Source organism: Condylura cristata, unplaced genomic scaffold (assembly GCF_000260355.1).
Source record: "Condylura cristata isolate star-nosed mole 26May11 unplaced genomic scaffold, ConCri1.0 scaffold00015, whole genome shotgun sequence".
Lineage (NCBI taxonomy): Eukaryota > Metazoa > Chordata > Mammalia > Eulipotyphla > Talpidae > Condylura > Condylura cristata.
Window position 1 is genome coordinate 5,040,728 of NW_004567116.1, and position 24,253 is coordinate 5,064,980.

General features: G+C 40.3%; 1 protein-coding gene across 1 annotated transcript; it reads left to right on the forward strand.

The window, feature by feature from the left end:
• The first annotated feature begins 13,116 nt into the window (after positions 1-13,116).
• On the forward strand, positions 13,117-14,046 carry LOC101627847 (olfactory receptor 10V1). The gene has a single exon (XM_004682750.1). It carries the CDS (start codon positions 13,117-13,119, stop codon positions 14,044-14,046), a length of 930 nt encoding a protein of 309 aa, XP_004682807.1.
• The last annotated feature ends 10,207 nt before the right edge of the window (positions 14,047-24,253 follow it).

The following is a 24,253-nucleotide window of genomic DNA, read 5'->3' on the forward strand; positions in this document are numbered from 1 at the left end:
AAAAAATGTACAAAATGATGTAAAAATAAACTTTTGTAATAAAAAAATAAAAAATAATAAATAAATAAATAAATTCATGTTTTCCTTTTTGCCTTAGTAGCCAGGAAGTCCAAAACTGGCTTGATACTCAAGTGTTTATCACTCTGCAGTTTAAATATCTTTCTTTGTATTTAATTTTTGCCTTTTATACTGTGCAAGTTGATGTTGATCTCATTGCACGAGAACTTTATTGTGAGACACTCTTTATTGGGGCACATCTAAAGCATACATACATTATATAAATAAAAGATCATTCTTGCCTTTTGGGTCTTCATCCAAGGCTTGATGATGGAATGAAAATTCTCTCCAGTCTCCAGTCCCAACTTTGCTCTTCCTTTGGGGTCTTCTCAATGGGATAAAAATGGCAATATTATGAGCTTGGTTGTAATTTAATCTTCTCCCATCATCTGCTGTATTCTGCTTTTGATGTGGCATAATTATGCACTACCTGAAGGTGAGACTGGGAAGCTCCAGATCCCTTCTTCCCCAGGACATATAAACCATCCATAACAATGCTTCCTCTTAGTGTCTTTTGTGTTCCTGGCACAAAAACTTGGAAAACACTAACATAGCTTCCTTCCTTTTCCCTTAGGTTTTTGCTACTACCCTACCTTCTCCTCTCACAGGGTGTAAGTAATACAACTGTTCATGCATTCACTCATTTGACTAATGTTTATTGAGCATCTACTATCAACGAGGCACCAGTGTATAACTCGGTGACTATTTTACGTTTTGTGAGTGTCCCAAAAAGCATGGACTCCTTCTAAAAAGGAACAGACAACTTTTTGTCACCAATCTCAGGCAAGCTAAGAAAACTGATCACATTTCTAGGTAGAGACAGACTTAACCCTTCTCTTAACCTCAAGAGAGGAGGGTCCGTTTTAAAGTCTTGCTTGGGTTACTTTACTTGGCGTAAATAATGTCCCTTCATTAACTCTAGGAGATTAAATCCACACATAACTGCACGCAGGAAGGTCTTCCAGGATTGGGGGGCCCAGTGTCAGGAGGGTTCATTCTCCAGGAGCTAGACCACGTAACACCTCAATCATTCTTGTCTTCCATTTCCTCTCCTTACCTGCTGCCTGGAGAAACCAGTGGCCATATCCTTCCCTTGAGGTTCAGCAAAGCCCAAGATGGAATCTTCTTAATATCTTGAGCCCCTCAGAAACCACAACGCACCCAGGGAAGCAGCTATTTAGAGACTGCCCATCATTCCCTGCTGCAGAAGGATTCTTCTCAAAAGAAGAATGGGGAGTGTTATGCCTTACAGGACAAATTTCTGGGTTCTTGTGCAGCTCCTACACCTTCTCATCTCATTTCTGAAGAATTCCCTACTATTTTGCTTCAGTAAAGCCCCAAGAGATTAACTTAGCTTTTAACTTGACCATCCCCTATAGGTCAATGTTTGAACTCAAACAAAAATTGCTTGGGGACATGGTATTTTAAACTGGCTTAATTGCTGCTAGACTTAGTTACAGTTTAATTATTGCCAAAATTTTGCCAACCAATTTGAGATTGGTTAGCAAGATACACAGTTTTCATTTATCCAGAGAGAGATCAATTTAGTGCATCTAGACAAACTCTGAGAAGCCTCCAAAATCTGCCCAGTGTCACCTGTTAAATGTTAAATGAACACCATTCCTGCCCTCCCCAAAAGGGATCACAGCCTGATCCCTTCTCCATGATGGCTGTGTGCCTACCCCAATTACAGCACCATCACTATTTCATTTTACTCTGTTACTCAGTAACCACCCTGCTGGAGCAACGCAACAATTCTTGCGTCCTGTAACCTCATATGGCTCAAACCACCTAGAAGAGCCTGCTACCAACTGATACAAAACCTTACAACACCAAGCATTCATTTTTTGTTTTTTTTTTTAACCAAAGACTGTTCAAGATTGTACCACTGTCCCCATAAATAAAGTGTTTTATACTAGTTGCTGATAGTGACCCTGGTCAAGGCTATTATGAAGTGGAGGAAAGATGTTTTTCAAACTTGGTCATAAATGAACAGTCTTCATGATTTATACTTTATCTACATGCTTTTGCTTACTTAACATTTTTCTTGACTTAAAATCAACTCACACATTTTGTTACATAACAATATTACTGTAACGGTTACAGTTCTTATCCTTTGCTTTGAAATAAATGCAAATATCTTTAAATTCCCATTCCTGTATCACCTAAAACTTTTCTGTCTTATACCAGTAGCTCTGAAAACTCTGAAAATATTTTTGAAATGAGCATCAGAGGTGTGTGAGAGAAAGAGAGAAGAGCAGAAGGAGAAGGAGCAGGAGGAAGGGAGGGGAAAGGGAGGAGGAGGAGGAGGAGGGTGGGGAGGAGGGGAAGGAGAGGGGAGGATGGGGGAGGAGAGATACGCAATCATATTTCTAGTTAATTTGGGCTTAATTTTGTCAGTTTTTTTGCTTTGTTCCTCTGAGTAAAACTGTCAGTTGTGCGTCCTCTGATGTATTTCATTTAGCATAATCCTCTCCATTCAACCCACATGGTCACAAATGACAAGGACTCATCATTTCTTTATAGCTGAGCTGCACACTCCTGTGTATATGTACCACATCTCATTAATCCACCCCTCTGTGTTGGGGACAGCGGCTCTTCCTATAACCTAGCCTTGTAAACAGACAAAAGTACATGACTATAGGAGAGTATCTGCGCCTTCAAATTAATGTTTTTGCATTCCTAGTGTGAATATATAGAACTGGAATGGTGGGGTCATATGGTAGACCTATTTTTAATATTTTGAGAGGCCTCCATATTATTTTCCAAGGGGTTGAACCAGTTTATGTTCCCTCAAGGGTAAAGGGTTCCCTTTTCTCCACACCTTCCCTAACATTTGTTTTTTTGTCTTTATTTTTTATTTTGTTTTTGATGCGGGCCATTCTCACAAGAGGGCGGTGGTATCTCATGTGGTTTTGAGTTGCATTTCCCTGATAATAAGTTGAACATTTTTTCACGGGCCAGTTGGTCATAGGTATGTCTTCTTTGGACATACCTAGTTCTTCTTCCTTCATTTTTTTTCCCTTCAATTGGCTTCTCTGTGTTATTTTTTTTAAGAGTTTGTTTATTTATTTATACATACAGAACTGGGGTGCAGGCCAGAGGTGCAGGGGCAGTAAGAGGATTCACCAGAGACAGAGTGGGGAGCAGAACAGGCAGATCAATGAAGTACTCTGCTGAGGGAGCAGCGGGCGGGTCAGGAGAGGTCTGCCACCCCATGTGGGTCACCTCCAGGGCCCAGGGTCGAACTCACACTGAGGTGGCTGAAGCCAGCTTGCAGTGCTGTGTTTTAACCCACTAAGCCTCGTGGGAGGGCCTCTCTGTGTTATTTTAATAGAGTTGTATGTATTCAAGTTCTGAATCTGGGATATTAGCTCCTTGTTGGATCTATGATAGACAAATATTTTCTCCTATTTAGTGGGATGTCCTTTCATTTTAATGACGATTGATTTTGCTGTACAGAAGCTTTTTATTTGATGTCATTCCATCTGTTTATTTTTGCTTTTATTTTCCTTACAGTTGGTGTCGATTGCCAAAGACATCTAAAGTCAATGTTGTGGAGTGTCTTACCTATGTTTTCACCAGTGTATTTCATGATTTTTAGTTTGATATCAACATCTTTACTCCATTGTGAGCTAATGTTTGTATATAATGTGCATGTGGCTAATCCATCCTCCAACACTGCTGCTGAAGAGAATTTCCTCTCTCCATTGCACACTCACATTCTGGTATTCTGGTATCTCAACTGGATTTCATCCATCTGGTTTCTGGGTTTCTTTCAGCATCACATTCGTTTGGTTTCTGTGACCATATAACACACAGTGAAGGCTGGGAGTGAGGTACCTCCATTTCTCTTCTCTTTGGTCAACATCACTTTTTCTATCTGGGGCCTTGTATGGTTCCATATAAGTTTTTATAATGTTTGCTCTATTTCTTTGAAGAATTCCATTGGACTCTTGATAGGGGTTGCATTGAATCTATGTATTGCTAGGGTAAGATGGACATTTTGACAAAATGAAGTTTTTCAATCCATGAGTAGGGTCTGGGGATATCCAACATAGCATCTATTCTGTGCTACCAAACTTTTTCAGCCTTTCACTACATGTAAGTGTTCAAGGTCACAGCTTCCATGTTGCCCATTACACTTCTTGGGATAAATCATCTATATCGAGCTTTACAAAATAAGAGCTGTATGTCATAGGAAGAGATAGGTAAATATATAAAATAACAAATTATCCAATTGTAAATTATCCAATTTACAATAGCTAGAAGGAATAAAGTTTAAAAATCTAACATACAAAATGAATGCTGAACAAAGGACATCAGCAGAGTAGAAAACAGAGTACTTTGCTCCTCTATGGAGACACAAACTTACAATGACTAACAAGCTTGCTTTTGTGAGATTGCCAGATGCCACCTAGTTGATCACAGTACCTCCAGGCAAGCACAAAATGAGGAAGAACCATAGCAAGAGGGGAGAAAAGTTTGTTACATTTTCTCACAACATCTGCTCACCCTCCCTGGTACACCACAGTACAATTGTGAGAAAACTCCCAACTCCCAGTTCTCAGGAGGAAAAGAAAGAATGGACTATGTGTCCAAAGGTCTGACATTTTGTACAGCTCCCTGAGAAAACTTTTTTCTTTTTTGTATGACACAGAACACTAAACAGGATGGCAATAGTCCATGGATTCATGGTTGATGACTGATGAGAAAAAATGGTGAATACTGTTCAAGCACCAAAGATATCCTGCAGTACTGAAGACAGAGGAAGATACCATGTGATCAAAAGAAGATATGGGGAATTTCATTCTAACTGGAAAACTAACACACAAACACAGAAGATACACAATTGAGAGAACCCAGTATTTCTAACACAAATGACCATTATTGGTATTCCTGTACAAAGGGTGTCCGTAAAGAATTTGAAAGATGTTTGTTTTTTAAATTTTTCAGATTTCAACCAAAAAAAAAAAAAATCACAAGGCATACTAAGAAGCAGAAAACCATGGCCCAGCATTGGAACAAAATAAATCTCTAGAAATTGGACCTAAAATAATGGCAACCTACTAATTATCTGACAATGAATTTAAAATAATCACCGTAAATATATGTAATGAGCTAAAAGCAAAAGCAGGCAACTGAACTAAATTGAACAACTTTGCATGATGAAAATGAATAGATCAAAGGCCCAGAAAGTGTATAAAAAGAAGCAGACATAAATTGGATATGAAGAGTACAGTGGATGCTTTTTTTAATTATCTAGAAGGACCAACAACAGACTTGTTCTAGCATAAAAAAAAAAGAGAGAGAGAGCGAGAGAGAGAGAATTTAAAATGCTTGAAGAAAATTCATTTCAAGAAATCAAGTGAAATAAGGAAATAATGAATGCCTGAGGGAGTTATGGGACACCATCTTACAGACCAATAAACACACTAACGGGATCCCAAAAGGAGAGTAAAGGGGACAGAGAGCTTGCTTCTCATACCCATGCTCGAATATCCCTGTCTAACTTCTGAAAGTAATGATACTCTGAAAGGCTTGAAACATTTAATTTACCTTGGAAACTTCACTAATAACCCTGAAGCCCCTTTGACACATGGGTATCCAAGGTGATAACCCCTTTGCAATTCTGATTTCATAGATAGACATTAAAAATAAAGCGTACAGGGTCCTCCCTGGTGGCACAACGGGTCAAGATGCAGCACTACAAGGTAGTTGCGGCCGCTTCAGTGTAAGTTTGATCCCCGCCCCGGAGGTGACCCACATAGCGCAGCAGACCTTTCCTGACCGGCCCGCTGCTCCCCTCAGCAGTGTACTTCATCAATCTGCCTGTTCTGCTCCCCACTCTGTCTCTGGTGAAGCCTCTCACCACCCCTGCACCTTTGGCTTGTACCCCAATTCTGTATGAATGAATAAATAAATCTTTAAAAAATATAAAGCATACGTCCTCTAGATATTCCCTCCTTTCTCCAAGGGGCACTGAGAGATAGCCACTCTTTCAGCTGAAATTGGATGAAATCTAATAAAGCATTGTATTCATTAATTTCAATAACTATTTATTGAGAGACTACTGTCAGGATTTCAGTGGTTCGATACATCACATTCAAGTAGATCTTCTGTTTTGCATACATGAAATGGTAAACACATATTACTGATCTAAATGGAGCTGACCACGGGTACAGTGTGGATAAACACAGCTGGAGAGCAAGAACAAGGCCAGGCTGGAAATAACACACTTGAGAGTTATTAGCCTATTGTTTGTCTTTAAAGTCATATAAGACGCAACAAAATTGCATCGGTTGTTGAGAAACTGTAAACAGAAAAGTGAATCTGGGACCAAAAATTGGTTTGAGTAGAGATTAAGGAGAGAGAAAGCAGGAAGTTAGAAAAGGAATATTAGAGAGACGGCAGCAAAATGAGACGGAGTTGATTTCCTACAAGCAGCAAAAGCAGGAAATATGGAATATGAGGAGGGGAATATGTCAGAGACCAGCTCCAACTATTGAGGTGTCTGGAGGCAAGACAGGCAGGACCCTAAGGTGGGAAGGTGTTGGCGAGCGGAGATTCCTAAAAAGGGGAGAAGGAGAAAAAGGGGAAAGGGGGGTGAGGAAGACACAGGAGTTGGAGTTGGGTGCAAGTCTTCCTGCTCTGCCTTCAGCAGAGGTTTATTTTATACATTAGGAGCAAGCAGTGGGATGACATCAGCACATGAACTGGGCTGAGAGATTACAATCATCTTTTTTTTGTGTCTAGGAACAGTTTAGGGTCGTATTGCCCTTTAGCTGAGATACAACATTCTAAAATCAATTAAGGTTAAAAACAGGTACATAAGTGCACAAAGTTTATGACTAATATTACTGTAGTGGAGATCAACTAAGATAGAAGTCCCTTAAACCTTATCTACTACTTAATGGGTTTTTGTTTTTCTGCCTAAGTCATCCTGGGAGACAGAAGAGGAAATTTTCCTTGCTAATCAAATCTCTGAATAGGAGACATAGGTGGATTTCCTTATCTGGAGACTACATAGTAGAATCCTGAAAGACTAGCCAGAAGACTTTTGTGGATTTCTTTAAGGTGTAGCAGGTAGAAAACTTGACTAGTTTCAAAAACAGGCAACCTGGATGAATTTCCACATCTAAAGGCCAGACAATAGGAAGTTTGAGTAATTCTTTAGAAGCTGAATAGAAGGCTAGGTGAGATAATAGAATGATAAGATTTGGGTTATCCTCCATCCATCCGGCAGTGCAGGAGACTTTGCAAAAACAGCCCTTTGTTTATTTATCAGTCAGTAGTCAAGTCACTGGACTTCAGGGGAATTTTTCACCCTGGTGCAGTGCTTGCTTGTCAGGGCAGACAGGCCTTATGTGGCTGAGGCAATCCAATTGTAAGCTGAAAGTTGCTCAGAATATTTTGATATTACGATTATACAAAAAAGGGAGGTCCTAACATAAGTTAGCAGTGGAAAGTCTGATTTTTCAGAGCTTTTCCCGATCTACCTGGAATCTGTCAGACGATAGACATTGCATAGCTTGTGTCAGGAATACTATGACACGTGGAGATTTTCTTTTTTAAAATATAATTTCAAGGTAAATTGAGTTAAAATAATGATCTTTCTTCCCCCAGCTGACCTTATCATCAAGTCACTGAAGGATAACCCCTGGGGAAGATGTACCAATGGACTAATCCTGATGCAATTTCAACTCTCAGGGAAGACGACATCTAATCTTGTTGCTTTGTGCTTCTCAAGCAGCCCTCAGTCATCTCGGGGGACCAAGAAGTTACTTTAGCCAGACTAGTTATGTGTTTCATTATTTGATGATAATTTCGAGTCTGAATGCCAAGGGAACCTTAAAGTTCCAAGTTACAGAGATGTCATAAGTAAAGCCCAGGAATTACTTTATATAATGAAAAAAGAGGCAGGCTGGAACACACCCTCCGTCCAAGAGTAAATCAGATAGGAATAAGTCTAGTCCTCGAGTCTGCGCAACACATGACTCTGTCTGCGGTCATTATGCCAATCCACGGGTCCTCAGAGGACAGAAGAGAACAGACCCCTTGAGGCAGACCCCTCCGAAGAGGACAGAAGAGAACAGACCCCTTGAGGAAGACCCCTCTGATCGCCAGTGTTTAACAAAGGAAGCAATTAAATCTGTGAAGGCTAGCAGTCTGCATGAGTCCTCTAACAGGTAAGAGTCACCTCCCAGACTTCATATTGTAGATTAGAAAGATTTTGAGTCTCTACTAGACCAAATCTTTCAGTGGATGTTGGTCAGGGAACAGAAGTTCAGTGTGAAGAAATTTCAGAAAGAATCAAAGTCCAGAACCAATGTTTGATACTTTTATACATTGTAAGAGGAATTCAAGAATGCATACTGTGAAATCCATGAGATTAAGATTTATAAATGGCATGGAGGAGATCTACATCTGTGAAATGATATGTAGAAAAATTGTAACATAGAGTACAAGTATGCAATAAATGTTATCTATTATTATGCTACAGGGAAGTAACAACTTGATATACTTAAGCTCTGTTGGTAATGTGTTGAACCATGTAAAATTGCTGCTTGCTACCACTGTTGACTTTCAACAACAAATTCCATGTGATTCAACATTATAGCAGCAAAGGGACACAACGTTGGTTCTCCTTATCTCCCAATGCTTTGGCCAAAAAATACTGATCTAAGTCTCTTCCAGGAAGTACAGGAAGTACATGTAACTTCAGATAGATAGACAGACAGACAGACAGACAGACATAAACCCTGAATTTCTTGGATGGTACTTATGAATTCATAAATTCACAAATGACATTTATATGTTCAGGCATAGAGATGTTCTTTAGGAATGTTTTATAAAGACAAACATATCCTTTGTTTGGGTCCATCTGATTTGGAACACTTGCTTCTTTCCTTGACCAGGTCTGACTGTGAATAGACGATCCCGCTGGCTGAGTCCTCCAGAAGTCACAGGTGTCCGTGCTCCAAGCAGGGCTCTTCCTGTGATGAATGATGACTGTAACCTTCTTCTTCCTTCTCTATTCATCCCACAGTCAAAGCTCCCATGTTAAGATTCTATTTTCCTCTTCAGGTGAGTCGATTTGTGTTAATACCAACGTGGCCATGTAGGTAAGCTAAAATGACAACCTTTTAACTGTAACAATTAGTCACTCCACATATGAGTAATCATTCTTCTTCATTCTATTTAAAAAGGGATTGTATGCTATAAGGTGACATAGAAAACTAATAATAGAACCAGAAGTGATATAAAATCTCTCCCAGAAAATATTAGCTAGGGCTTCAGGCATTCCACCCATTCACCGATTTAAATATTTTTGACCCCAGTTTAAAAAGTGAAGGAATAAATTAATTCTTTATTTTGGGGAAGTTAAGTTGTGCCGGGCATTCCAGTGGCTTCCTTTACAGATAGTGTTGCATTTGCCACTCACAACAATCTTGTAAAGAAGTGAGCATTAGTCCAAGTAAATTGGGTCTTAGAGAGGACAAACCACTTAGAAAGATCACAAAACTATTAAGTATAAGGCTGGAATTGAAACACATATCATTTAATCCCAACATAGCCTACTCTCTAACATCTTTTCAGGAAACATCATCTCTTGAAATTTACATGCTTAAAAATGATTGCACGCTTTTGTATATCTGCCTGTCCTAAATCTGATTAGGCAGTTTATTGACTTACTTAAAAGACCAGCCCCTTTCCTTCTTATCTTTGCAGTTTTGTGTTAACTGAAGGTCCTGTTTCCCCTTATTACTAAATGTTTTCTACAGTTTAAACTATATTAGCTGATATGGCAGGTATCAAAGGTATCACAAAGATAACAAGAATAAAGCTCAGTGAGGCTGGCTGTCTTGTCCCTGTGCTTCATAAAGCAGGTAGCCTCTCGCCCGTCCATGCATTCCCTGATGTCCCTTGGACACTTAAGTGATCAACTAGAAAGTGGCCCACTTGTGCAACCATGGACAAGTCAGCTCATCTCTTTGGAAGAAATGGACCAATACACTTATCAGGGATCCAATCCTGTGAGCATTTGCAACCTCTGATGGCCAACTGTTGATATGTACAGTGAAAAAAACTTCATGAAGCTATTTCTTAGTTACACAATAGAAAACAATCTCAAGAGACAATAAACTGTCACACCCAAGGCTATCACCTGGAAGCTTTACTCTGGACCCTAATGATCTTAGAAAATGTTGACTACAGATTTATTATTTTTCTCTGGAAAATAAGGAAGAAGCTGTTCTACCTCGAGATTTTATTCTTGGAAAGTTTGGGGTACTGAATTTTCTCTTAGGTAGTGGCCAATCTATGGTCTAAATACTTATAAACATTTTCCACTTAAGTATGATTAGCACAAGATGATTTTTATTCTACAGACTTGGGTAATCAGTCACAAGTAAGAAGTCACTCGGAAATCAGATGTTTTGATCCCCCAAATCCATGCAGATATTACTTCTATGTAAACTATGTACATTACAGGGTTTTTTCCCCCATGAATCATTTCCAAAATATTTTCAAGTTAAATTCACCTTTAAAAAATCTGTAGCATGTTGATCCTGGGACTTTACCCTGTGGCATCTCCAGACCCCTTCTCAGGGATATTGTCTTGGTGCCCAGAGTTCCCGCTTATCAGCTAGGTGTAGGGTCAGGCAGGGGCCTCTCACTAGGGCAAAAGTCCTGCCATGAGGAGCACCCTGGGAAACCAGTATCTGCTGAAAACAGCAGGCAGAAAGCAGAGTGGAGATAATCTGCTTAGACTGGCAGGAATAAGGGAGCCCCCCAGGCAACAGCCCCTGGCCACCCCATAGCTGACACCCCTAATCCCACTTCTCAGGCGTGCACACTCCCCAGTTGCTTGGGCCACCTTTGCACTCAATGCTGGTCAACCCAAGGCTCCTTTGGCTGGGGTGCACGTCACTTCCGGTGTGGCCCCTAGAGGCTTCCCATGGCTGCACTTGGAGTTGGAGGGCTCTTTTCCTCATCCCACACAGCTTCGACACTGCCGCCCTGAGAGGTGACAGCACCTTATCCGGAGGTTATGTAAAGTCTAGTGGCAGTAGTTATAAGCTGAGAAAGCACAAAGCTTTATAGACAAACAGACTGTAAAACCGGGCTCTTGTGCTTTTTACCTGTATGAGTTCAAAACATTTCCTTGTATATTTCTGTAAAGTACAGTAGCAATAGTTATCCTTGTAAGGATACACATTTTAAGGTGGTTTCATGGATTAAATAAGCACTTCTTCTCCATGGCTACTGCTTAACATGGAATAAATGAGAGCATGTTATGAACAGGGCCCCTATACTCCGGGAGCCTAGAATAGAATTTAGGACAAGACATAAAATACAATGAAAAACACTGTGTTAACAAAAAACACTATGAGAAACATTGGACTTCAGAGAAAGGAGAGAGATTTAAACTTGAGTGGTTGGGGAAGACTTTGTAAAAAAAGGAATTGAATTTAAAACTGAATACGAGGCAGGATTTGGACTGAGCAAAGGAGAGGAGACAAGACTTCTTACTGAAAGAGGAAAAGAAGTACATGGCAAGGAAGGGCCGTGATGGATAAGAGGCCAAGGTGTCCACTGTACAGTACGCATCCAGGGTAGGAGAGGGCGTTGATGGTGTCAACCTGAGCCAGTTCTAGTGGACACTGGAATAATCAGCTGAGAAAAGCGAATTATCTTATTTAAACAGTAGGAAGGCGCTGAAAAAAAATTTTAATATTCCATTTTTCTAAGATTTATTTATGCATACAGAGCTGGGGTACAGGCCAGAGGTGTGGGGGCAGTGAGAGGATTCAGCAGAGACAGAGTGGGGAGCAGAACAGGCAGATTGATGAAGTACACTGCTGAGGGGAGCAGCCGGGGGTCAGGAGAAGTCTGCCACGCCATGTGGGTCATCTCCGGGGCCTGGGATCAAACTCGCACTGAAGCGGCTGCAACTATCTTGCCGTGCTGCGTCCTAACTCATTGCACCACCAAGGAGGACCAAGGCTCTAAAAATTTTTAAACAGATTAATAATATGATAATAGAGACGGATGGGTTAAAGAGAAAAGAGAAGGGAAATGGAAGATTAGCTAGAAGGCTAGGGCAAGAACCCAGAGATAAATACCAGTGGACAGAGCCGACTGTAGCAGTAGGAAAAGACCAAACGAATGGAGATGAGAAGCTTTATGATGAACAAATTAACAGCACTAGCAGACTGAATAAAGATGAGGCAAAAAGAATTCATCAAGTCTTTAGGTCCTGCATAAGTTACAATTTGTGGTACAGTACCCTAATGTACCAGAAGAACAAGTTTCTCTCAGTTATGATATACATCTACTTGCTCTTCCCTAAATCGTTTCTTTCAAACTTTACATAATATCCTGTACTATTATTTATCCAATTTTATCCTAAATTATCTTCATTGTAATGCTGAACTCTAAATCCATTTTATTCATTCATTCAATCATTCATTCTTCAAATATTTCTAGAAACTCTTTCTATAGCAGACAGTATGCTGGATACTGGAAGTAAAGCAATCTTCATCAAAATTCCCGACACTGAGGATTTCATGTCTTTGGTACTTGATTGTGAGGAGGAAAGGGACTGGCGGGTGTATAAATGATAACATTACATAATCTGGTCTAAGGTGAACATTTGCATGTAGTTGCTGAGGTACCTCAGAAAGGATCTAACCCTGAATCGAAGAGTCAGGAAAGCAGCAATTTTTTTTCCTTACAGAAAATGGCAGGAAAGTATCTTAAGATAATAAAAATGGAAATTCCACATTCTCTAGCAATACCTCTATCAGGTTTCTACCAATGAAATATGAAAACTCTAATAGAGAAAGATGTGTCTATACCTAGGTACACAGCAACACTGACCACAATGGCCGAGTCACAGAGCCAACCTATGAGCCCATCAAAAGACGAATGGATGAAGAAATTCTGGAATCTCTCCTCCATGGAATGTGACCCAGCTCAGCAAAGCAGCATTTTCATGAGCGACGTCTAGAGACTCAAATCATCTTTCCTTTCCATAGGTCCACAACACTAGCCATGGAAGGAATAAATAAAACTGAAAAGATACAATTATTCTTTCGTCCATTCTCAACTGACCCTAAGGTACAGATGGTGATTTTTGTGGCCTTCCTGTTGATGTACCTGACCAGTCTCGGTGGAAATGCCACAATTGCCGTCATTGTCCAGACCAACCACTCCCTCCACACCCCTATGTACTTCTTCCTGGCTAACCTGGCAGTTCTAGAAATCTTCTATACCTCTTCCATTGCTCCACTGGCCTTAGCAAACCTTATCTCAATGGGCAAAACTCCTGTTTCCATCGCCGGATGTGGCACCCAGATGTTTTTCTTTGTCTTCTTGGGAGGGACTGATTGTGTCTTGCTCGCCGTCATGGCGTATGACCGGTTTGTAGCCATCTGCTACCCTCTGAGATATACCCTTCTCATGAGCTGGCCCTTGTGTGTGGAGCTGGTGGTGGGGTCCCTGGTGCTGGGGTTCCTGCTGTCCCTAACACTCACCGCGTTCATCTTCCATCTCCCGTTCTGCAATAACAACGAGATCTACCACTTCTACTGTGACATGCCCGCAGTTATGCGCCTGGCTTGTGCAGACACGCACGTCCACGAGACTGCCCTGTACATCATCAGCTTCATTGTCCTGAGCATCCCCCTCTCACTCATCTCCATCTCCTACGTCTTCATCGTGGCCGCCATCTTGCGGATCCGCTCTGCGGAGGGCCGCCACCGAGCCTTCTCCACCTGCTCCTCTCACATCGTGGTGGTCCTCTTGCAGTATGGCTGTACCAGCTTTATATATTTGTCCCCCCATTCTAGCTACTCGCCTGAGATGGGCCGGGTGGTCTCTGTGGTCTACACTTTTATCACCCCCATCTTAAACCCCTTGATCTATAGTATGAGGAATAAGGAACTGAAGGACGCCCTAAGGAAGGCGCTAAAAAAATTCTAGGTGGGACTATTGTGTGACTTCTTTGAATGAGAACATTTTTGAAACGGGAACCTTTTGAAATGGGATGCTATTGGTGACTACGGAGGGATTACATAACTAAACCAGAATTTCCTCAGGAAACTAAGACGTATGACCAATATTTCTTGGAGCACCCGAGAAAATGAGTGCTATTGTCTGGTTAAAATAAGACTTTAGCACATAGGCCATGTGATATCCTGGGTACACGTGAAGAGATGAACACAACACTGATTAGATGTCAACTACGTACTAGGCACTTTAAACAGATTGGCTCACCTACCGCATAGCAAGTATCATTTTGTTGCTTTTTTTTTTAGAAGAAGACCCTGACTTGGGTAACAAAAGACATAGCCAAAAGGAGAACACGAGTATTTAAAAATCTAAAGACTAAACTTTTTCACACCTTGCTGCTCTCCTTGATCTCAACTTGCTCTGCTGATAGCAAGCCTCCGTGTCTCTCTAGCCTTCAGTTCTTATTTCTGAAGAGGAAAGGCTGAACTAGAAGATTCCAGATTTTCTTTCCAAGATCATAAACTTTTGTTCCAAATATTGACCAAGTAAGATCTCAACAACAAAACAAACGAACAAATTGGGGGGAGGGAAGGGAGGATTCTTCCCATTTTTTTTGCTTTATTAACTCAAATGAAAATTGATGATTGTGTTCATAACTTTGAAAGAGCACCTCAGTTATGAAAAGGGTTAATAACAATGCAGGGAAAGGTTATCTTACGTAACACGTGAAAATATGGGAAAGGAACCATGTGGGCATTGTTAAATCGTGGAGTCTCCCAAAAACCACTTCTCCAGCCCTCAGTGAGAGCACACTCAGCTTGACTTTCCCCAGAGGCCATAACTTGTAAGACACCCCATTTCCTGTTGGACTACTCAGGTTGTTGAATCCATTATCTTGACCTAAATATATCTATAAACAACTTCCTCCCACCGGTCCTGTCTCTACAAAAGCTCTGAAGATCTCTAACATGACAACGCTTCACATATATTAGCACAGATTTTGTGTCTTATAAGTCCTCAGCCCTCTTTTTCGTCAAGCAAATATTCCATCAACTTTTCCTTTGGGGGATAATATTTCAATCTTCTCAGCATACCAGTCATCTTTTAGATTTTCTCTAGCTCTATATCCTTCTTTCTACACTTTTTTACCCAGAAATAAACACAATGCACTAGGAATATTTTGGTCTGCAATGCTGTTATTTTCATGACCTGCCGACCATCTGTTTTTAATTTCTCTTGATCACATTAGTGTCATAAATTTGATATCAAATAAAACCTCCATATTCTTCTCCTATGTCTTTCAATTCTCCTTGACCATAATTTTTATTGACACACGATGATAACTTTTTAGTCAACACTGAAAAGTTGTGATTTTATTGGTTTTGGCCAAGTGATCCAAACTTCCAAAGCCATCTTTAGGATTTATTTTATTCACCATAGTCAGAACTCAAATAGTCAAAATTGCAATCATATTTCATCTTCTTTGTCCATATACTGACAAATGTCCAGCATAGTACAGGATGAGGGCAGCATCTATATACTAGTCCCTTGTCTCTGTAATTGTTTCCTAAGATAAAAATCTGCTCATTTAATACTATCTATAGTTCACTGTCACAATCATAAGTCACAGTGTGTCCTATCTCCCTGTATCCTTGTCATTAGGGTGTTATGTAACTTACTTCCTTGCAACATTAGCAAATATGTTGCAAGCAGATGCTTACACTTACTTATGGGGAGTGGTCCTCTTTTTCTTCCTAGAATGCTCAGGACTAAAATGACACCTGTGAAGCAGACTTAAGTCTCTAAGTCGGCCAGCCAGCCAGCCATGGACCCAGCGACTGACTGCAGGTTCATTGTGCCAGCAGGACTGCTCAGTTCAGGTTGCCCAAAATAATGTCCCCTAGATTCACAGGCAAATAAAATGATTGGTTTTTAAGCCATTAAATTTGGAATGTGTTATTTTGTATCAAGAAATCGTAGTTATCGTCCAATCAGTAATAAACCATCTCTCGAAGAAAAGTACCACAGGAAGTATAAGAAGTCCTTTCACATAATCAGAATAAATGCTTTTAAGTAATAATTTTTGAAAAATCTTTATACCACAGCATTTGTATACATCTAACCATTTAGAAGGCTTCTTTTAAAAGTGAGGAACATGATGCGCTATGATTTATCTTGACTTACTTCATAGGGGCTCATGTTGAATACCAATCTCTTCAGAATGCTTACAAAATCTGTTCAATCATACTTTTGAGAATCTGACTAGTGGTTGGCATTGATTTGAGTTCATTTTTTGTTGAAGTAAGAGTGATTGTAACATTATATAAGTTTCAAGTGTACAATTTTATGAGTCAACATCTCTACATACAATATCTCGTTCTTCACCGGAAGTCTAGCTGTCATATATAAATGACCCACCCCATTCCCCCTGCCTTCCTAGTAACCAATATTTTGTTCTTATAGGTTAAAATTTTCTTTTTCTTTTTTTCTTTCAGTTGTTTGCTTCTTTATCTATCTTCATTTGACATATTTGCTAAACATAATACCTCTAGGTCCAGCCACACTGTTGCAAATGGCAGACATCTTTTCTTTTTATTACAAAAGTTTATTTTTACATCATTTTGTACATTTTTTTTCCATCTCAATTGTAATCCCCGCGAGTTTCCCATCACCAAGTCACCCGTGTGCCATCACCATAATCCTGTGCATTCCCCCCCCTTCAGACATCTTTTTTTATAACTGAGCATTATTCCATTGTGCATAAAATCCACATCTTTTAAAAAAAGTTTTATTTATGCATACAAGAGCTGGGGTACAGGCCAGAGGTATGGGGGAGTTGAGAGGATTCACCAAAGACAGAGTGGGGAGCAAAACAGGCAGATTAACTGAAATACACTGCTGAGGGGAGCAGCAGATGGGTCAGAAGAGATATGCTGTGCCATGTGGGTCACCTCCCTGGCGGGGGATCGAACTCACAGTAAAGTGGCTACTGATAGCTTCATAGTGCTGCACTTTAGCTGGTTGTGCCACCAGGGAGGACCCATCTTGGCTATTGTAAATGGTTCTGCAGTGAGCAAAGGAGTACTGATACCCTTCAAGTCAGGATCTCTGCATATGTTTCTCGAGGGGGTGCTCTTCGGTGGATATTTAGGTTACCTTTGGGGATGCAGTGTCTTGGGTCAACAGAAGGTAGGTGACAGCCAGATTGTTTGCATGCCCTGTTTTGGTTTCAGCTTGAGGGGGGGGGGACAGGGACTTCCATCTTTACTTTCAGTACTATCCTCTTCAAAAGGGTTTTCCAGTTCTTCTTGTCTGAAACTTTTTCAGCCTTCCCTTATTTTTCATAACTTTGATGGTTTTGAGGATTCCAGATCTGATATTTGTACAATGTTCATTAGAATGAGTTTGAAGCTTAGACAAAAGGTTCTGAGTGATTGAAGAAAGACCCAGAGATAAGATGTCATTCCCATGACATCATATTGTGGTACATGTTATAAGCATGACTTCTCACTATTGATGCTGAGCTTGATGCCCTGGTGGAGGAAGTGTTTGTGAGGCTTCTCCAAAGCAAACACACTCTCTTCTCTTTTCACTTTAGAGAAAAGTTACCACATCCAGCCCACACTTGAGTAAAAAGGCACATGTTGATTGCCCCCAAATGGAGACATAATTATCTATACAAATTATTTGCAGTTCAACTGTATGGGAGATTTGTTTATCTTTCCTATTTAATTTTTGTTTAATTATATATTTATTTCAGCACTTAATCATGAATATTTATATTATTTTATATTTATATTTTAGGATATAACCCACATATTGCTTTTTATTACACTGAATATTTTTATATATTTCTAGTAAGAAAGGGACATACAAGAAATGAAGGAATGGAGCAATGGGGAAATACAGGAAGTAATCAAGAGATGAATAAGAGTCAAGAGACTTCCTTTTCTTGGTTCTGCCTTTCTGCATACATCTCTTCACAAAGCAGATGCAAGTCAAAAGTTAGACCAAGTGGTCAAGCACTGAGTTCCTCTCATCTCTCTTCTAATTCATCCCATACCCTACGTCAGATATTGGACGAGAGTCTGAGACAGATGTGAAGAAGCTTATGCCTCTCCTTAAGGCTCTTACCATCTAGAGGGGGAAACATACATGACAATAAATCATTGTGGTTTATGGAACAAGGGACCAGGGGGAGCGGAGTCAATTACAGCCTGGATTAACCAAACAAGGCTTCACATAAGATGCAGCACTAAAGGATAAATGAGCTCAAGTTCCATAGGTAAGAAGAACTGAGACAAGCTCTACAGAGGACCTGACATTTGGACTGTCATGGAGAGTTAATAAAGTCATTTATTTTGTCTTTAGGATAAAAGTGTGTTTATTTTTCTGAGGCACCCAGTAGTGCTGGCAGTATAGTGATGAATAGAGCTGCCTTCCAAGGCATCAAGTATCCAAAGAATAGGACCACCAAGATACTGTGACTTTGTAAGACAGAAGAGGAGGAAAAAGAATAAAAAACTGTGCAGTCTTAAAAAAGGAGCTGTGCTAATGCATGAAACAAGAAGATAGTTCTGAACTATTGACCCCAATATTTGGGAACTAGCATCCTTCTTTTAGATGTGTGCTGAGTCTTTGTTGCGGTTATTATCACATCTCTTTGTTGGATATGAATTTAACTTTATTCTTGAATCTGATGATTATGTCTTACGGTCACACAGTGTCACCTGAGAATTATTATATTATGCCCACATATATATCCCTAAAGGTCCTAACTTCATTTAATAAGGCTCTGGGTAATGATATGGGACTGAGTAATTATTAAACTGAAGCCAGAGTCTCCAGACAAATCTGAACCAATGTCAACAATCAAAAAACTCCAGCTTCCACTTCTGGTTTCTGTCCAAATTTTGAAACTAATTATTCTTTTTTCTTTTTTTGTAATACCCATGGCCTTTGATTATTCCCTTTACCAATTTCATTCACTACGACGAGTGAAAATAGGCAATGCTGTATTTCCAAATAAAATTGGTCCCTGTAATGTCAAAGTAATAAGAATACATATGTACATTTTATCACACGCAAATCTCTTCTAAGAATATTATAATGGGGACTGTGCTAATTCCAAAAAAAATGATAATTTTTATCATTTTAACAGAACTCCTATGAAAATAACATTATAATACACATTTTTCAGATTGGTCAATGGAACCAAGACTGTTAACGGATTTTCCCACAGTCACCCAAACAGTCAAGGTCAGAAGCAGAACATCAACGTTGTAATTATATCCTGTTCACACTGATGACAGCATACAAGCTCCCAAAATGACCTACTGCCACTGCATGTTTCTCAGAATTAACTCTGTGATCTACTCTATCATCTGCTTTATGATGTTTTAATTGGTCCAGATGCTCTCATTACATTTACACACAAAGTGTGACTATCAACTCTGATACAGTAAACAAATCAACCTAATGACTATAAACAAATGCTGGTATATAAGATTGTGACAAATCACTTATTGGTCCCAAAGTATGCGATTAGTCATTTTGCTATCAGCCATTTGTCATAGATGGAGAGCAATAAAAGGTTGCACCTGACCTAGAACCCATGTCAACCTGGCAACTGACTGCATGAAACTAAAGATGAAGGTAGTTCCCCATAACCTGATTTCTAGAACATGCTATTATAGATTCAACTTTCAAGGTCTAGGTAGGAGTTAGGTCTTGGAAATCATTATTTTTAAAATGTACAGCAAGGTTGTGTTTACAAATTGTTTTCATATGCACTTAGTCTTTAAGACAAAAATCTTCCTACTATGCTATTATATTATATGTTTGCAAAAAATAAGGAATGCACCTTCATTCCACAAGCTGGAGTGATTTTATTAAGGCCTTGACCTGGGAAAAGCCATTTATAGGTTTGTCCTCAATCTTCTGAGAGTGTCAGTGACTTTGGGTTCATGGCCCTGTGACAAGAATCAAGCCAAAATTCATGTGATCTCTGCTAAGTATAAGAAGATCCAAATACTAGTCTCTCCTCCACCACTAAATCCTTGCAAGATGAACGCTCTGAATTATCTTTTCCGTGCCTCAACAAGATGGAGGTAATATCTCTCTATTTGCTGAACATTTCAAGAAAACTAATTGAGACAATGACTCTCACATACACAGAAAAAGCATGAATTGGCCTAGGACAAATCGCTCCCAAGTTGCTGTAAGACAGCTAGTCATTATCCAAGATTTATACCCAGGTGAAATAACTCCTCCCATATGTGCTGTGCTCTAAGATATCCTCTTTCCGGGGACTGAAAGGAAAGTTGATTGACCCTGGAAAATAAAATCAGGTAAGGTGTTATTGTGGTATTACATTTGCCTCTTCCATTATAGCCTACCCTCACCCATCATAGCTCATATCTTCATTTTATTGAATACATTTTCATCTTACCAAGGAAAAATTAATTTTTATAATAGAGTATCTTTATCAAGCCCTTCAAATCCTACGCTTTAGGTAAATGTCTAACCCCCCTTCCCATAAAGATGAGCCTGACCCAGATCCCAGAAGTAACGAACAAAATACACGAGAGTTGAGTGACTTCCTAAGGTGATGGTTGTTGGGTGGAGGGGATGTTTATAGGTGTGACAATAGGTACAAAGCAACTGAGACAAGGTCTTGGTTGTTTTAAATCCTATTGAATCTGAGTCTCTTGTAGACTAATCTACTCCCAATAATCCAGAGAACATTCTACATCCGGTGTTCATTTCCTTTTAGAGGGGGGACCCAGAGCAGAACAGTGCCAAGACCAAAATGCACATTGACCTCATCTCCTTTGTACAGAGAGTTGGGGAGATGGAGAGAGGCGCATTTTCCTCATAGAGGATAATACTTCGAGATTTAATCACTGAATAATTTAAAAAGCAAAGAAATAACTCCTAGAAAAATGGACACATGCAATGACCGTGTTTTCTAACACAAAGGAATTACACATTCCAAGAGGAATGTTTTCCTTCCACAAAGCCTTAAGTTACACTTAGAGGACCATGTGTTCTACGTCAATGAAAACCTAACCAAGTGGTGAAAACACATTCATTTATTTATTCACTCAACAAACATTTCTTGGTCACTGTATTAGGCATGCAAGGGAAAGGAATAAGCTCTTTGTCCAGCAGGAATTGGAGATCAATGAGAAATAAAAATATATTTAGAAGAAATTATGAGATTAAGAGGAAAGTTTCAGAAAGGTACTTAACATATTGTCCTTGGTACTTTGCAATTTGCAAAAATGTTGGCATTATCTAATTGTGACAGGGAGAACTTTATACACTTCCCAAATCTAGAAGCCTAGACTGATGCTATTTTTAGAACAGTTGCATTTCTCTTGCTTCTTGGTTGGAGGCACAGAGCAAGCATATGGGAACGCTGTGCCTAGAGCACAGGCCAGTGACTGGAAGACTCAGAGCTTTCCCTGCTCTCCGGTTGGCATCATCATGCTCAGCACTGCTGAAGAAGCACAAGCTGACCTCTTCTCTCTAAATGACAAACCAGAAGACAATTGTGCACTGCTTTGTGTGGGCAGTGTGACCCGTGTCTGTATCACGGCATCAACTCATTATGACCTCATTGTTGATGGCCAGTAGATGATTGCTAAGCAACATATATGTTTAAAGGCTCCAGGTTATTCATTCATCTTGTTCTTGCAAAACAAAATTGAAGTCTGAGTTCTGTGCTCAGGACAATTTAACCTGGCTTTTATTCAGAGCGACAGACTTCAGAGTTGGACCTCGGTCCACTCATTTGCAAAGTGAGTTGACAATTACAAGAGTAGAGAAGGCCCAGCACAGCATAAATCCCATCTTCATCATTCTTAAAGCTAAATGTGCTAAATGGTATCACCTCTTTCACGCTAAGACACAGCATTTTCTTGCCTTTTTTTTTTTTTTTTTTTGTCCTAGAAAATCCAATGCTCCTGGCCATATCAGAAAGGCAATAAGGCAATGAGGGCCCTCCCTGGTGGCACAGCGGGTTGCAGCACTGCAAGCTGCCACAGATGCTTCAGTGTGACTTCAATCCTGCCCCCGGAGGTGACCACAGGGCGCGGCAGACTTCTCCTGCCTCCTCAGCTTGCTGCTGCCCTCAGCAGTGTACTTCGTTGATCTGCCTGTTCTGCTCCCCACTCTGTCTCTGATGAATCCTCTCACTGCACCTCTGGCCTGTACCCCAGTTCTGTATGCGTAAATAAACAAATCTTTAAAAAAAAAAAAAAGAAGAATAAAAGAAAAGAATGTCCAATGTTCCACTTTCATGGGGACATGAAAACCAAACCCTAGAGATTCAATTCTACTTTCAGCCATTTTCACCCATCATGGAGGTACAACTATTTATTTTTGTGGCTTTTCTGCTAATGTACATTAGTAGTCTTGTTGGTAGTTCCACACTCTCTCTCACTGTCTGGGCAGAGTGTTCACTGGACATGCCCATGTATTTCTTTCTGGCCAAAGTGGCAGTTCTGGAGATCTACTCTTCTACTGTTTCCCCTCTGGCATTGGCCAACCTTGTGACCCTGGGGAAATTACCCATCTTTTTCACTGGCTGTGGCATACAGATGTTCTTCTTTGTCTTTCTGGGCAGTGCTGACTGCATCTTCTTGGGGGATCATGGCTTATGGTCGGTCTGTAGCCATCCGGGACCCCTTGAGTTACACCCTTATCATGAGATAGCAGCTGGGTGCCCAGTGACTATGGGAGCACTGGCCCTCAGTTTCATCCTAGCCGTGCAACTGACAATCCTGATTTTCCAACTGCCATTTTGTGGTGACAATAAAATCACTCATTTTTATTATGATGTGCTCCCCATCTTGAGATTGGCTTATGGAGATATTTGACACCAGAAGCTATGATCTTCAGCGTCAGTGTCATCATCCTGACCATCCTTTCTCCCTGGTCTCCTCCTACTACATTTTCATAGGATCTGCCATTCTCAAGAACCGCTCAGCAGGGGCTCAGCGGCCCAAAGCCTTCTCCATCTGCTCTTCTCACCTGACTGTGGTTTTCCTCCTCAGCTAAATTTATGCCCCAGTTCTAGCTACAACCCCAAAGTGGGCTGTGTGGTGTCTGTCATCTATGCCTCTGTCACCCTGCTATTGAAGCCCTTGACCACCAGCATGAGAATTAAGGAGCTGAAAGATGCACTGAGTAAGGTAATGAAAAGATATTTACTGGGCTAGGAAATGCAGTGGATAAACAGATCTGTTATCACTAAGGTTTCAAATGTCTTCTTTGCAATTTTTCCATTTTTACAGTAAATTCCAAAAATTTCATCCTGAAATCATCCAAATATTCACTCACATTTTGCTTTCCAATTAAAATTGCACATGGGACTTATTTATCATCTGGACTTTAATCTGTTCATGCTACACTATCATGTTTTAAATTTTCTCCCCAAGTAAGTGACCAACTGCTTCAGCACAGCTTTCAAATCATGTTTCCATTATCCATTAAATTAAAATGTCCTCATACTAAATACACATGCGACGTTCTGCTTCTTCCATGTTTGTTCTCTTAAATTCCTTGATCTACATTGAGGGGCTCCATAAACCAGGCTGTATATTCCTTATCTTTATCATCGGTATTTTATAATCATTTCCATTGTAATATTAAAACCAATCTTTCTAGCATTTGGACATGGCTTAAATGCTGCAGTCTGCCTTCATATAGGTATATAGGTTGTAATGATTTTAAAATATGTCCACAATGGGCCCTCCCTGGTGGCGCAGCGGGCTAAAGCACAGCACTAAGAAGCTTAAGCTTAAGCCATGAGTTCGATCCCTGCCTGCCCCGGAGGTGACCCACATGGCCCAGAAGACCTCTCCTGACCCGCCTGCTGCTCCCCTCAGCAGTGTACTTCGTCAATCTGCCTGTTCTGCTCCCCGCTCTGTCTCTGGTGAATCCTCTCACCCTCCGCATCTCTGGCCTGTACCAGTTCTGTATGGGTAAATAAATAAATCTTTAAAAAAATATGTCCACAATGAACACAAAAATATGTTCATCCCCTCACAAGGTAAGCACTCATCTCCCTCCCTCTGAGGTAGGTCTGCCATAAGAATGTGGCAGAAATGATGTCACATGAATTGTAAGGCTGAGGCATAACAGTGTGGCTGCAGCCTCTCCCTCAGAT

Coding starts and splice junctions, on each gene's coding strand:
- LOC101627847 (XM_004682750.1), top strand. CDS start 13,117: ATGGAAGGAATAAATAAAACTGAAAAGATACAATTATTCTTTCGTCCA.